This window comes from Scyliorhinus torazame, chromosome 16 (genome assembly GCF_047496885.1).
Source record: "Scyliorhinus torazame isolate Kashiwa2021f chromosome 16, sScyTor2.1, whole genome shotgun sequence".
Lineage (NCBI taxonomy): Eukaryota > Metazoa > Chordata > Chondrichthyes > Carcharhiniformes > Scyliorhinidae > Scyliorhinus > Scyliorhinus torazame.
In genome coordinates this window covers 86,375,857-86,391,336 of record NC_092722.1, presented here as the reverse complement: position 1 = coordinate 86,391,336, position 15,480 = coordinate 86,375,857, and the positions used below count along the sequence as shown (strand labels likewise).

Here is a 15,480-nt window from a genome sequence, read left to right as displayed (position 1 = left end):
AGTGAGGGATACGGGGAGACGGTGGGAGTGAGGGATACGGAGAGACAGTGGGAGTGAGGGATACGGCGAGGCGGTGGGAGTGAGGGATACGGGGAGACGGTGGGAGTGAGGGATACGGGGATACGGTGGGAGTGAGGGATACGGGGATACGGTGGGAGTGAGGGATACGGGGAGACGGTGGGAGTGAGGGATAAGGGAGACGGTGGGAGTGAAGGACACGGAGAGACGGTGGGAGTGAGGGATATGGGGAGACGGTGGGAGTGAGGGATACGGGCAGATGGTGGGAGTGAGGGACACGGGGAGACGGTGGGACTGAGGGATATGGGGAGACGGTGGGAGTGAGGGATACGGGGAGACTGTGCGAGAGAGGGATACGGGGAGACGGTGGGAGTAAGGGATACGGGGAGACGGTGGGAGTGAGGGATACGGGGCGACGGTGGGAGTGAGGGATAGGAGGAGACGGCGGGAGTGTGGGATCGGTGGAGACGGTAGGAGTGAGGGATAAGGGGAGACGGTGGGAGTGAGGGATTCGGGGAGATGGAGGGAGTGAGGGATACGGGGAAGCAGTGGGTGTGAAGGATACGGGGAGAAGGTGGGAGTGAGGGATACGGGGAGATGGTGGGTGTGAGGGATCCGGAGAGAGGGTGCGAGTGAGGGATAGGGTGAGACTGTGGGAGTGAGGGATACGGGGAGACGGTGCGAGTCAGGGATACTGGAGGACGGTGGGAATGAGGGATACGGGGGGATGGCGGGAGTGAGGGATACGGGGAGACGGTGGGAGTGAGGGAATGGGGGAGACGATGGAAGTGAGGGATACGGGGAGACGGTGGGAGTGAGTGATACGGGGAGACGGCCGGAGTGAGGGATACGGGGTGACGGTGGGAGTGAGGGATACGGCGAGACGGTGGGAATGAGGGATACGGCGAGACGGTGGGAGTGAGGGATACGGGGAGACGGTGGCAGTGAGGGATACGGAGAGACGGTGGGTGTGAGGGATACGGGGAGACGGTGTGAGTGAGGGATACGGAGAGACGGTGGGAGTGAGGGATACGGGGAGACGGTGGGAGTGAGGGATACGGAGAGACAGTGGGAGTGAGGGATACGGCGAGACGATGGGAGTGAGGGATACGCGGGACGGTGGGAGTGAGGGATACGGGGAGACGGTGGGAGACAGGGATACGGGGAGACGGTGGGAGTGAGTGATACGTGGAGACGGTGGGAGTGAGGGATACGGGGAGGCAGTGGGAGTGAGGGACTCGGGGAGACGGTGGGAGTGAGGGATACGGGGAGACGGTGGGAGTGAGGGATACGGGGAGACGGTGGGAGTGATGGATACGGGGAGACGGTGGGAGTGAGGGATACGGCGAGACGGTGGGAGCGAGGGGTACGGGGAGATGGTGGAATTTAGGGGTACGGGGAGACGGTGGGAGTGAGGGATATGGGGAGAATGTGGGAGTGAGGGATACGGGGAGACGGTGGGAGTGAGGGATACGGGGAGACGGTGGGAGTGAGGGACACAGGGAGACGGTGGGAGTGAGGGACTCGGGGAGACGGTGGGAGTGATGGATACGGGGAGACTTTGGGAGTGAGGGATACGGGGAGACGGTGGGAGTGATGGATACGGGGAGACGGTGGGAGTGAGGGATACGGCGAGACGGTGGGAGCGAGGGGTACGGGGAGATGGTGGAATTTAGGGGTACGGGGAGACGGTGGGAGTGAGGGATATGGGGAGAATGTGGGAGTGAGCGACACGGAGAGACGGTGGGAGTGAGGGATACGGGGAGACGGTGGTAGTGAGGGGTACGGGGAGACGGTGGGAGTGAGGGACACGGGGAGACGGTGGGACTGAGGGATACGGGGAGACGGTGGGAGTGAGGGACACGGGGAGACGGTGGGACTGAGGGATACGGGGAGACGGTGGGAGTGAGGGATACGGGGAGACGGTGGGAGTAAGGGATACGGGGAGAAAGTGGGAGTGAGGGATACGGGGCGACGGTGGGAGTGAGGGATAGGGGGAGACGGCGGGAGTGTGTGATCGGTGGAGACGGTAGGAGTGAGGGATAAGGGGAGACGGTGGGAGTGAGGGATACGGGGAGATGGAGGGAGTGAGGGATACGGGGAGACGGTGGGAGTGAGGGATTCGGGGAGATGGAGGGAGTGAGGGATACGGGGAGACGGTGGGAGTGAGGGACTCGGGGAGACGGTGGGAGTGAGGGATACGGGGAGATGGTGGGAGTCAGGGATACTGGAGGACGGTGGGAGTCAGGGATACGGGGTGACGGTGGGAGTGAGGGATTCGGGGAGATGGAGGGAGTGAGGAATACGGGGAGACGATGGGAGTGAGGGACTCGGGGAGACGGTGAGAGTGAGGGATACGGGGAGACGGTGGGAGTGAGGGATACGGGGAGACGGTGGGAGTGAGGGATACGGGGAGACGGTGGGAATGAGGGATACGGGGGGATGGCGGGAGTGAGGGATACGGGGAGACGGTGGGAGTGAGGGATACGAGGTGACGGTGGGAGTGAGGGATACGGAGAGATGGTGGGAGTGAGGGATACGGGGAGACGGTGGGAGTGAGGGATACGGGGAGACGGTGGGAGTGAGGGACTCGGGGAGACGGTGGGAGGGAGGGATACGGGGAGACGGTGGGAGTGAGGGAATGGGGGACACGGTGGGAGTGAGGGATACGGGGAGACGATGGGAGTGAGGGAAACGGGGACACGGTGGGAGTGAGGGATACGGGTAGATGGTGGGAGTCAGGGATACGGGGAGACGGTGGGAGTGAGGGATACGGGGAGACGGTGGGAGTGAGTGATACGGGGAGACGGTGGGAATCAGGGATACGGGCAGACGGTGGGAGGGAGGGATACGGCGAGACTGTGAGAGTGAGGGATACGGGGAGATGGTGGGAGTCAGGGATACGGGGAGACGGTGGGAGTGAGGGATACGGGGAGACGGTGGGAGTGAGTGATACGGGGAGACGGCCGGAGTGAGGGATACGGGGAGATGGTGGGAGTGAGGGATTCGGGGTGACGGTGGGAGTGAGGGATACGGAGAGACGGTGGGAGTGAGGGATACGGGGGACGGTGGGAGTAAGGGATACGGGGTGACGGTGGGAGTGAGGGATACGGCGAGACGGTGGGAATGAGGGATACGGGGAGACGGTGGGAATGAGGTATACGGGGAGACGGTGGGAGTGAGGGATACGGGGAGACGGTGGGAGTGAGGGATACGGAGAGATGGTGGGTGTGAGGGATACGGGGAGACGGTGGGAGTGAGGGATACGGAGAGACGGTGGGAGTGAGGGATACAGGGAGACGGTGGGAGTGAGGGATACGGAGAGACAGTGGGAGTGAGGGATACGGAGAGACGGTGGGAGTGAGGGATACGGGGGACGGTGGGAGTAAGGGATACGGGGTGACGGTGGGAGTGAGGGATACGGAGAGACGGTGGGAATGAGGGATACGGGGAGACGGTGGGAGTGAGGGATACGAGGAGACGGTGAGAGTGAGGGATACGGGGTGACGGTGGGAGTGAGGGATACGGCGAGACGGTGGGAATGAGGGATACGGGGAGACGGTGGGAATGAGTTATACGGGGAGACGGTGGGAGTGAGGGATACGGGGAGACGGTGGGAGTGAGGGATACGGAGAGACGGTGGGTGTGAGGGATACGGGGAGACGGTGGGATTGAGGGATACGGAGAGACGGTGGGAGTGAGGGATACGGGGAGACGGTGGGAGTGAGGGATACGGAGAGACGGTGGGAGTGAGGGATACGGCGAGGCGGTGGGAGTGAGGGATACGGGGAGACGGTGGGAGTGAGGGATACGGGGATACGGTGGGAGTGAGGGATACGGGGATACGGTGGGAGTGAGGGATACGGGGAGACGGTGGGAGTGAGGGATAAGGGAGACGGTGGGAGTGAAGGACACGGAGAGACGGTGGGAGTGAGGGATATGGGGAGACGGTGGGAGTGAGGGATACGGGGAGATGGTGGGAGTGAGGGACACGGGGAGACGGTGGGACTGAGGGATATGGGGAGACGGTGGGAGTGAGGGATACGGGGAGACTGTGCGAGCGAGGGATACGGGGAGACGGTGGGAGTAAGGGATACGGGGAGACGGTGGGAGTGAGGGATACGGGGCGACGGTGGGAGTGAGGGATAGGGGGAGACGGCGGGAGTGTGGGATCGGTGGAGACGGTAGGAGTGAGGGATAAGGGGAGACGGTGGGAGTGAGGGATTCGGGGAGATGGAGGGAGTGAGGGATACGGGGAAGCAGTGGGTGTGAAGGATACGGGGAGAAGGTGGGAATGAGGGATACGGGGAGATGGTGGGTGTGAGGGATCCGGAGAGAGGGTGCGAGTGAGGGATAGGGTGAGACTGTGGGAGTGAGGGATACGGGGAGACGGTGGGAGTCAGGGATACTGGAGGACGGTGGGAATGAGGGATACGGGGGGATGGCGGGAGTGAGGGATACGGGGAGACGGTGGGAGTGAGGGAATGGGGGAGACGATGGAAGTGAGGGATACGGGGAGACGGTGGGAGTGAGTGATACGGGGAGACGGCCGGAGTGAGGGATACGGGGTGACGGTGGGAGTGAGGGATACGGCGAGACGGTGGGAATGAGGGATACGGCGAGACGGTGGGAGTGAGGGATACGGGGAGACGGTGGGAGTGAGGGATACGGAGAGACGGTGGGTGTGAGGGATACGGGGAGACGGTGTGAGTGAGGGATACGGAGAGACGGTGGGAGTGAGGGATACGGGGAGACGGTGGGAGTGAGGGATACGGAGGGACAGTGGGAGTGAGGGATACGGCGAGACGGTGGGAGTGAGGGATACGGGGAGACGGTCAGAGTGTGAGGTACGAGGAGACGGTGGGAGTGAGGGATACGGGGAGACGGTGGGAGTGAGTGATACGGGGAGACGGCCGGAGTGAGGGATACGGGGAGATGGTGGGAGTGAGGGATTCGGGGTGACGGTGGGAGTGAGGGATACGGAGAGACGGTGGGAGTGAGGGATACGGGGGACGGTGGGAGTAAGGGATACGGGGTGACGGTGGGAGTGAGGGATACGGAGAGACGGTGTGAATGAGGGATACGGGGAGACGGTGGGAGTGAGGGATACGAGGAGACGGTGAGAGTGAGGGATACGGGGTGACGGTGGGAGTGAGGGATACGGCGAGACGGTGGGAATGAGGGATACGGGGAGACGGTGGGAATGAGGTATACGGGGAGACGGTGGGAGTGAGGGATACGGAGAGACGGTGGGTGTGAGGGATACGGGGAGACGGTGTGAGTGAGGGATACGGAGAGACGGTGGGAGTGAGGGATACGGGGAGACGGTGGGAGTGAGGGATACGGAGAGACAGTGGGAGTGAGGGATACGGCGAGGCGGTGGGTGTGAGGGATACGGGGAGACGGTGTGAGTGAGGGATACGGAGAGACGGTGGGAGTGAGGGATACGGGGAGACGGTGTGAGTGAGGGATACGGAGAGACGGTGGGAGTGAGGGATACGGGGAGACGGTGTGAGTGAGGGATACGGAGAGACGGTGGGAATGAGGGATACGGGGAGACGGTGGGAATGAGGTATACGGGGAGACGGTGGGAGTGAGGGATACGGAGAGACGGTGGGAGTGAGGGATACGGGGAGACGGTGGGAGTGAGGGATACGGGGAGACGGTGTGAGTGAGGGATACGGAGAGACGGTGGGAATGAGGGATACGGGGAGACGGTGGGAATGAGGGGTACGGAGAGATGGTGGGAGTGAGGGATACGGGGAGACGGTGGGAGTGAGGGATACGGAGAGACAGTAGGAGTGAGGGATACGGAGAGACGGTGGGAGTGAGGGATACGGAGAGACGGTGGGAGTGAGGGATACGGGGAGACGATGGGAATGAGGGATAAGGGGAGACGGTGGGAGTGAGGGATACGGCGAGACGGTGGGAGTGAGGGATACGGGGAGACGGTGGGAGTGAAGGACACGGAGAGACGGTGGGAGTGAGGGATACGGGTAGACGGTGGGACTGAGGGATATGGGGAGACGGTGGGAGTGAGGGATACGGGGAGGCTGTGCGAGAGAGGGATACGGGGAGACGGTGGGAGTAAGGGGTACGGGGAGACGGTGGGAGTGAGGGATACGGGGCGACGGTGGGAGTGAGGGATAGGGGGAGACGGCGGGAGTGCGGGATCGGTGGAGACGGTAGGAGTGAGGGATAAGGGGAGACGGTGGGAGTGAGGGATTCGGGGAGATGGAGGGAGTGAGGGATACGGGGAAGCAGTGGGTGTGAAGGATACGGGGAGAAGGTGGGAGTGAGGGATACGGGGAGATGGTGGGTGTGAGGGATCCGGAGAGAGGGTGCGAGTGAGGGATAGGGTGAGACTGTGGGAGTGAGGGATACGGGGAGACGGTGGGAGTCAGGGATACTGGAGGACGGTGGGAATGAGGGATACGGGGGGATGGCGGGAGTGAGGGATACGGGGAGACGGTGGGAGTGAGGGAATGGGGGAGACGATGGAAGTGAGGGATACGGTGGGAGTGAGTGATACGGGGAGACGGCCGGAGTGAGGGATACGGGGTGACGGTGGGAGTGAGGGATACGGCGAGACGGTGGGAATGAGGGATACGGCGAGACGGTGGGAGTGAGAGATACGGGGAGACGGTGGGAGTGAGGGATACGGAGAGACGGTGGGTGTGAGGGATACGGGGAGACGGTGTGAGTGAGGGATACGGAGAGACGGTGGGAGTGAGGGATACGGGGAGACGGTGGGAGTGAGGGATACGGAGAGACAGTGGGAGTGAGGGATACGGCGAGACGGTGGGAGTGAGGGATACGGGGAGACGGTCAGAGTGTGAGGTACGAGGAGACGGTGGGAGTGAGGGATACGGGGAGACGGTGGGAGTGAGTGATACGGGGAGACGGCCGGAGTGAGGGATACGGGGAGATGGTGGGAGTGAGGGATTCGGGGTGACGGTGGGAGTGAGGGATACGGAGAGACGGTGGGAGTGAGGGATACGGGGGACGGTGGGAGTAAGGGATACGGGGTGACGGTGGGAGTGAGGGATACGGAGAGATGGTGGGAATGAGGGATACGGGGAGACGGTGGGAGTGAGGGATACGAGGAGACGGTGAGAGTGAGGGATACGGGGTGACGGTGGGAGTGAGGGATACGGCGAGACGGTGGGAATGAGGGATACGGGGAGACGGTGGGAATGAGGTATACGGGGAGACGGTGGGAGTGAGGGATACGGAGAGACGGTGGGTGTGAGGGATACGGGGAGACGGTGTGAGTGAGGGATACGGAGAGACGGTGGGAGTGAGGGATACGGGGAGACGGTGGGAGTGAGGGATACGGAGAGACAGTGGGAGTGAGGGATACGGCGAGGCGGTGGGTGTGAGGGATACGGGGAGACGGTGTGAGTGAGGGATACGGAGAGACGGTGGGAGTGAGGGATACGGGGAGACGGTGTGAGTGAGGGATACGGAGAGACGGTGGGAGTGAGGGATACGGGGAGACGGTGTGAGTGAGGGATACGGAGAGACGGTGGGAATGAGGGATACGGGGAGACGGTGGGAATGAGGTATACGGGGAGACGGTGGGAGTGAGGGATACGGAGAGACGGTGGGAGTGAGGGATACGGGGAGACGGTGGGAGTGAGGGATACGGGGAGACGGTGTGAGTGAGGGATACGGAGAGACGGTGGGAATGAGGGATACGGGGAGACGGTGGGAATGAGGGGTACGGAGAGACGGTGGGAGTGAGGGATACGGGGAGACGGTGGGAGTGAGGGATACGGAGAGACAGTAGGAGTGAGGGATACGGGGAGACGGTGGGAGTGAGGGATACGGAGAGACGGTGGGAGTGAGGGATACGGGGAGACGATGGGAATGAGGGATAAGGGGAGACGGTGGGAGTGAGGGATACTGCGAGACGGTGGGAGTGAGGGATACGGGGAGACGGTGGGAGTGAAGGACACGGAGAGACGGTGGGAGTGAGGGATACGGGGAGACGGTGGGACTGAGGGATATGGGGAGACGGTGGGAGTGAGGGATACGGGGAGACTGTGCGAGAGAGGGATACGGGGAGACGGTGGGAGTAAGGGATACGGGGAGACGGTGGGAGTGAGGGATACGGGGCGACGGTGGGAGTGAGGGATAGGGGGAGACGGCGGGAGTGCGGGATCGGTGGAGACGGTAGGAGTGAGGGATAAGGGGAGACGGTGGGAGTGAGGGATTCGGGGAGATGGAGGGAGTGAGGGATACGGGGAAGCAGTGGGTGTGAAGGATACGGGGAGAAGGTGGGAGTGAGGAATACGGGGAGACGATGGGAGTGAGGGACTCGGGGAGACGGTGGGAGTGAGGGATACGGGGAGACGGTGGGAGTGAGGGATCCGGAGAGAGGGTGGGAGTGAGGGATAGGGTGAGACTGTGGGAGTGAGGGATACGGGGAGACGGTGGGAGTCAGGGATACTGGAGGACGGTGGGAGTCAGGGATAAGGGGAGACGGTGGGAGTCAGGGATAAGGGGAGACGGTGAGAGTGAGGGATACTGGGAGCCGGTGGGAGTCCGGGATACGGGGAGACGGTGGGAGTGAGGGATACGGGGAGACGGTGGGAATGAGGGATACGGGGGGATGGCGGGAGTGAGGGATACGGGGAGTCGGTGGGAGTGGGGGATACGAGGTGATGGTAGGAGTGAGGGATACGGAGAGATGGTGGGAGTGAGGGATACGGGGAGATGGTGGCAGTGGGGGATACGGGGAGACGGTGGGAGTGGGGGATACGGGGAGACGGTGGGAGTGAGGGAATGGGGGAGACGGTGGGAGTGAGGGAATGGGGGAGACGGTGGGAGTGAGGGATACAGGGATACGGTGGGAGTGAGGGTTACGGGAAGATGGTGGGAGTGAGGGATACGGAGATACGGTGGGAGTGAGGGATATGTGGAGACGGTGGGAGTGAGGGATACTGGGAGACAGTGGGAGTCAGGGATACGGGGAGACTGTGAGAGTGAGGGATACGGGGAGACGGTGGGAGTCAGGGATACGGGGAGACGGTGGGAGTGAGGGATACGGGGAGACGGTGGGAGTGAGTGATACGGGGAGACGGCCGGAATGAGGGATACGGGGAGATGGTGTGAGTGAGGGACACGGGGAGTCGGTGAGAGTGAGGGATACGGGGTGACGGTGGGAGTGATGGATACGGAGAGACGGTGGGAGTGAGGGATACGGGGGGACGGTGGGAGTGAGGGATACGGAGAGACGGTGGGAATGAGGGATACGGGGAGACGGTGGGAGTGAGGGATACGAGGAGACGGTGAGAGTGAGGGATACGGGTGACGGTGGGAGTGAGGGATACGGGGAGACGGTGGGAGTGAGGGATACGGGGAGACGGTGGGAGTGAGTGATACGGGGAGACGGCCGGAATGAGGGATACGGGGAGATGGTGTGAGTGAGGGACACGGGGAGTCGGTGAGAGTGAGGGATACGGGGTGACGGTGGGAGTGATGGATACGGAGAGACGGTGGGAGTGAGGGATACGGGGGGACGGTGGGAGTGAGGGATACGGAGAGACGGTGGGAATGAGGGATACGGGGAGACGGTGGGAGTGAGGGATACGAGGAGACGGTGAGAGTGAGGGATACGGGTGACGGTGGGAGTGAGGGATACGGGGAGACGGTGGGAATGAGGGATACGGGGAGACGGTGTGAATGAGGTATACGGGGAGACGGTGTGAGTGAGGGATACGGAGAGACGGTGGGTGTGAGGGATACGGAGAGACGGTGGGTGTGAGGGATACGGGGAGACGGTGGGAGTGAGGGATACGGGGAGACGGTGGGAGTGAGGGATACGGGGAGACTGGGAGTGAGGGATACGGAGAGACGGTGGGTGTGAGGGATACGGGGAGACGGTAGGAGTGAGGGGTACGGGGAGACGGTAGGAGTGAGGGATACGGGGAGACGGTAGGAGTGAGAGATACGGGGAGACGGTAGGAGTGAGGGATACGGGGAGACGGTGGGAGTGAGGGATACGGGGAGACGGTGGGAGTGAGGGATACGGGGAGACGGTGGGAGTGAGGGATACGGGGAGACGGTGGGAGTGAGAGATACGGGGAGATGGTAGGAGTGAGGGATACGGGGAGACGGTGGGAGTGAGAGATACGGGGAGACGGTAGGAGTGAGGGATACAGGGAGATGGTGGGAGTGATGGATACGGGGAGACAGTAGGAGTGAGGGATACGGGGAGACGGTGGGAGTGAGGGATAGGGTGAAATGGTGGGAGTGAGGGATACGGGGAGACGGTGGGAGTGAGGGGTACGGGGAGACGGTAGGAGTGAGAGATATGATGATATGTTGTAGTTACCAGTTGGAAGCTGGGCTAAATTTCTTCGCCGTGATGTCTGACCTGCTGAATCTTCCCCACAGGTGGAGCCCATCATTCCTGAGGCTAGTAAGAATTTTGTCCACCATATGGTCCTGAATGTCTGTCCCAGCACCTACACAGATGATTCAATCACTGAGGCCAGTGGCTGCTACGAGCATGACCAGCAGGGAGTCTTCATGTCCTGCTTAGAAATTTTGGCAGCATGGGCGGTTGGAGGTCAGGTAAAGTACCCATTTTCATCCAGGACCAGATTCAACACTCGCACATCCCCTTGGAGCATCCGGAAGAGAGCGATACGGGGTGTGGGCGCGAGTGTGGGATACGGGGAGACAGAGGGAGTGAGGGACTTGGGGAGACGGTGGGAGTGTGTGATACGGGGAGAAGGTGGGAGTGAGGGACACGGTGAGACGGTGGGAGTGAGGGATACAGGGAGGCGGTGGGAGTGAGGGATACGGGGAGACGGTGGGAGTGAGGGATACGGGGAGACGGTGGGAGTGAGGGATACGGGGAGACGGTGGGTGTGAGGGATACGGGGAGACGATGGGAGTGAGGGATACGGGGAGACGGTGGGAGTGAGGGACACGGAGAGACGGTGGGAGTGAGGGATACGGGGAGACGGTGGGAGTGAGGGATACGGGGAGACGGTGGGAGTGAGGGATTCGGGGAGACGGTGGGAGTGGGGGACACGGAGAGACAGTGGGAGTGAGGGATACGGGGAGACGGTGGGAGTGAGGGATACGGGGAGACGATGGGAGTGAGGGATACGGGGAGACGGTGGGAGTGAGGGATACGGGGAGACGGTGGGAGTGAGGGATACGGTGAGACGGTGGGAGTGACGGATACGGGAAGATGGTGGGAGTGAGGGATTCGGGGAGACGGTGGGAGTGGGGTTATGGGGAGATTGTGGGAGTGAGGAATTTGGGGAGATGGTGGGAGTGATGGATACAGGGAGACGGTGGGAGTGAGGGATACGCAGAGACGGTGGGAGTGAGGAATACGGATAGACGGTGGGAGTGAGGGATATAGGGCGACGGTGGGAGTGAGGGATACGGGGAGATGGTGGGAGTGAGGGATACGGATAGACGGTGGGAGTGAGGGATACGGGGAGACGGTGGGAGTGAGGGATACGGGGAGACTGTGGGAGTGAGGGATACGGAGAGACGGTGGGAGTGAGGGATACAGGGAGACGGTGGGAGTGAGGGATACGGGGAGACGGTGACAGTGAGGGATTTTGGGAGACGGTGGGAGTGAGGGATATGGAGAGACGGTGGGAGTGAGGGATACGGGGTGACGGTGACAGTGAGGGATATTGGGAGACGGTGGGAGTGAGGGACTCGGGGAGACGGTGGGAGTGAGGGATACGGGGAGTAGGTGGGAGTGAGGGATACGGAGAGACGGTGGGAGTGAGGGATACGTGGAGACGGTGGGAGTGAGGGATACGGGGAGACGGTGGGAGTGAGGGATACGGAGAGACGGTGGGAGTGAGGGATTCGGGTAGAAGATGGGAGTGAGGGACTCGGGGAGACAGTGGGAGTGAGGGATACGGGGAGATGGTGGAGTGAGGGATACGGAGAGACGGTGGGAGTGAGGGATACGTGGAGACGGTGGGAGTGAGGGATACGGAGAGACGGTGGGAGTGAGGGATACGGGGAGACTGTGGGAGTGAGGGATACGGAGAGACGGTGGGAGTGAGTGTTACAGGGAGACGGTGGGAGTGAGGGATACGGGGAGACGGTGACAGTGAGGGATATTGGGAGACGGTGGGAGTGAGGGATATGGAGAGACGGTGGGAGTGAGGGATACGGGGTGACGGTGACAGTGAGGGATATTGGGAGACGGTGGGAGTGAGGGACTCGGGGAGACGGTGGGAGTGAGGGATACGGGGAGTAGGTGGGAGTGAGGGATACGGAGAGACGGTGGGAGTGAGGGATACGTGGAGACGGTGGGAGTGAGGGATACGGGGAGACGGTGGGAGTGAGGCATACGGGGAGATGGTGGGAGTGAGGGACACGGAGACACAATGGGAGTGAAGGGTACGGGGAGACGGTGGGAGTGAGGGATACGGGGAGACGGTGGGAGTGGGGGACACGGAGAGACAGTGGGAGTGAGGGATACGGGGCGATGGTGGGAGTGAGGGATACGGGGAGACGGTGGGAGTGAGGGATACGGGGAGACGGTGGGAGTGAGGGATACGGTGAGACGGTGGGAGTGACGGATACGGGAAGATGGTGGGAGTGAGGGATTCGGGGAGACGGTGGGAGTGGGGTTATGGGGAGATTGTGGGAGTGAGGAATTTGTGGAGATGGTGGGAGTGATGGATACAGGGAGACGGTGGGAGTGAGGGATACGCGGAGACGGTGGGAGTGAGGAATATGGATAGACGGTGGGAGTGAGGGATATAGGGCGACGGTGGGAGTGAGGGATACGGGGAGATGGTGGGAGTGAGGGATACGGATAGACGGTGGGAGTGAGGGATACCGGGAGACGGTGGGAGTGAGGGATACGGGGAGACTGTGGGAGTGAGGGATACGGAGAGACGGTGGGAGTGAGGGATACAGGGAGACGGTGGGAGTGAGGGATACGGGGAGACGGTGACAGTGAGGGATATTGGGAGACGGTGGGAGTGAGGGATATGGAGAGACGGTGGGAGTGAGGGATACGGGGTGACGGTGACAGTGAGGGATATTGGGAGACGGTGGGAGTGAGGGACTCGGGGAGACGGTGGGAGTGAGGGATACGGGGAGTAGGTGGGAGTGAGGGATACGGAGAGACGGTGGGAGTGAGGGATACGTGGAGACGGTGGGAGTGAGGGATACGTGGAGACGGTGGGAGTGAGGGATACGGGGAGACGGTGGGAGTGAGGGATACGGAGAGACGGTGGGAGTGAGGGATTCGGGTAGAAGATGGGAGTGAGGGACTCGGGGAGACAGTGGGAGTGAGGGATACGGGGAGATGGTGGAGTGAGGGATACGGAGAGACGGTGGGAGTGAGGGATACGTGGAGACGGTGGGAGTGAGGGATACGGAGAGACGGTGGGAGTGAGGGATACGGGGAGACTGTGGGAGTGAGGGATACGGAGAGACGGTGGGAGTGAGGGATACGGGGAGACGGTGGGAGTGAGGGATACGGGGAGACGGTGACAGTGAGGGATATTGGGAGACGGTGGGAGTGAGGGATATGGAGAGACGGTGGGAGTGAGGGATACGGGGTGACGGTGACAGTGAGGGATATTGGGAGACGGTGGGAGTGAGGGACTCGGGGAGACGGTGGGAGTGAGGGATACGGGGAGTAGGTGGGAGTGAGGGATACGGAGAGACGGTGGGAGTGAGGGATACGTGGAGACGGTGGGAGTGAGGGATACGGGGAGACGGTGGGAGTGAGGCATACGGGGAGATGGTGGGAGTGAGGGACACGGAGACACAATGGGAGTGAAGGGTACGGGGAGACGGTGGGAGTGAGGGATACGGGGAGATGGTGGGAGTGAGGGATACGGGGAGACGGTGAGAGTGAGGTATACTGGGAGACGGTGGGATTGAGGGAAAGGGGAGACGGTGGGAGTGAGGGATACGGGGAGGCGATGGGAGTGGGGGACTCGGTGGGAGTGAGGGACACGGAGAGACAGTGGGAGTGAGGGATACGGGGAGACGGTGGGAGTGAGGGACACGGGGAGACGGTGGGAGTGAGGGATACGGGGAGACGATGGGAGTGAGGGACTCGGGGAGATGGTGGGAGTGAGGGATACGGAAAGACGGTGGGAGTGAGGTATACGGGGAGACGGTGGGAGTGAGGGATACGGAAAGACGGTGGGAGTGAGTGATCCGGGGAGACGATGGGAGTGAGGAATATGGGGAGACGGTGGGAGTGAGGGATACGGAAAGACGGTGGGAGTGAGGTATACGGGGAGACGGTGGGAGTGAGGGATACGGAGAGATGGTGGAAGTGAGGGGTACGGGGAGACGGTGGGAGCGAGGTATACGGGGAGAAGGTGGGAGTGAGGGATACGGGGAGACGGTGGGAGTGAGGGATACGAGGAGACGGTGGGAGTGAGGGATACGGGAAGACGGTGGGAATGAGGGACACCGGGAGACGGTGGGAATGAGGGATACGGGGAGACGGTGGGAGTGAGGGATACGGTGAGTTGGTGGGAGTGAGGGATACGGGGAGACGGTGAGAGTGAGGGAGACAGGGAGACGGTGGGAGTGAGGGATACGGGGAGATGGTGGGAGTGAGGGATACGGGGAGACTGTGGGGAATGAGGGATACGTGAAGACAGTAGGAGTGCGGGTACGGGGAGACAGTGGGAGTGAGGGACACCTGGAAATGGTGGGTGTGAGGTTTACGGGGAGATGGTGGGGAGTGAAGCTTATGACAGCACAGTAGCACAGTGGTTAGCAGTGTTGCTTCACAGCTCCAAGGTCCCAGTTTCGATTCCCAGCTTGAGTCACTGTCTGTGCGGCGTCTGCATGTTCTCCCGTGTCTGCGTGGGTTTTCTCTGGGTGCTCCGGTTTCCTTCCACAGTCCAATGTGCTGTTAGGTAATTTGGACATTCTGAATTCTCCCTCCCTGTACCTGAACTGGCGGCGGAATGTGGAGAATGAGGGATACGGGGAGACAATGGGAGTGAGGGATATGGGGAGACGGTGGGAGTGAGGGATACGGGGAGACGGAGGGAGTGAGGGATACGGGGAGACGGTGGGAGTGAGGAATACGGGGAGATGGTGGGAGTGAGGGATATGGGGAGACGGTGAGTTAGGGATACGGGCAGTCACTGGGAGTGAGGGATACGGGGAGACGGTGGGAGTGAGGGATACAGGGAGGCGGTGGGAGTGAGGGATACGGGGAGACGGTGGGAGTGAGGGATACGGGGAGACGGTGGGAGTGAGGGATACGGGGACACGGTGGGAGTGAGGGATACGGGGAGACGATGGGAGTGAGGGATACGGGGAGACGGTGGGAGTGAGGGACACGGAGAGACGGTGGGAGTGAGGGATACGGGGAGACGGTGGGAGTGAGGGATACGGGGAGACGGTGGGAGTGAGGGATTCGGGGAGACGGTGGGAGTGGGGGACACGGAGAGACAGTGGGAGTGAGGGATACGG

At 62.0% G+C, this 15,480-nt stretch overlaps 1 protein-coding gene across 1 annotated transcript in view; it reads left to right on the top strand.

Annotated features, from left to right (window-relative positions):
- The window catches only part of LOC140392923 (putative DBH-like monooxygenase protein 2), a 289,303-nt gene that overhangs the window by 58,673 nt on the left and 215,150 nt on the right, over positions 1-15,480 (top strand). Inside the window, exon 5 of the mRNA XM_072478705.1 lies at positions 10,423-10,602. Coding sequence (XP_072334806.1) covers positions 10,423-10,602 — 180 coding nt within the window. The remainder of the gene's footprint in view (positions 1-10,422; positions 10,603-15,480) is intronic.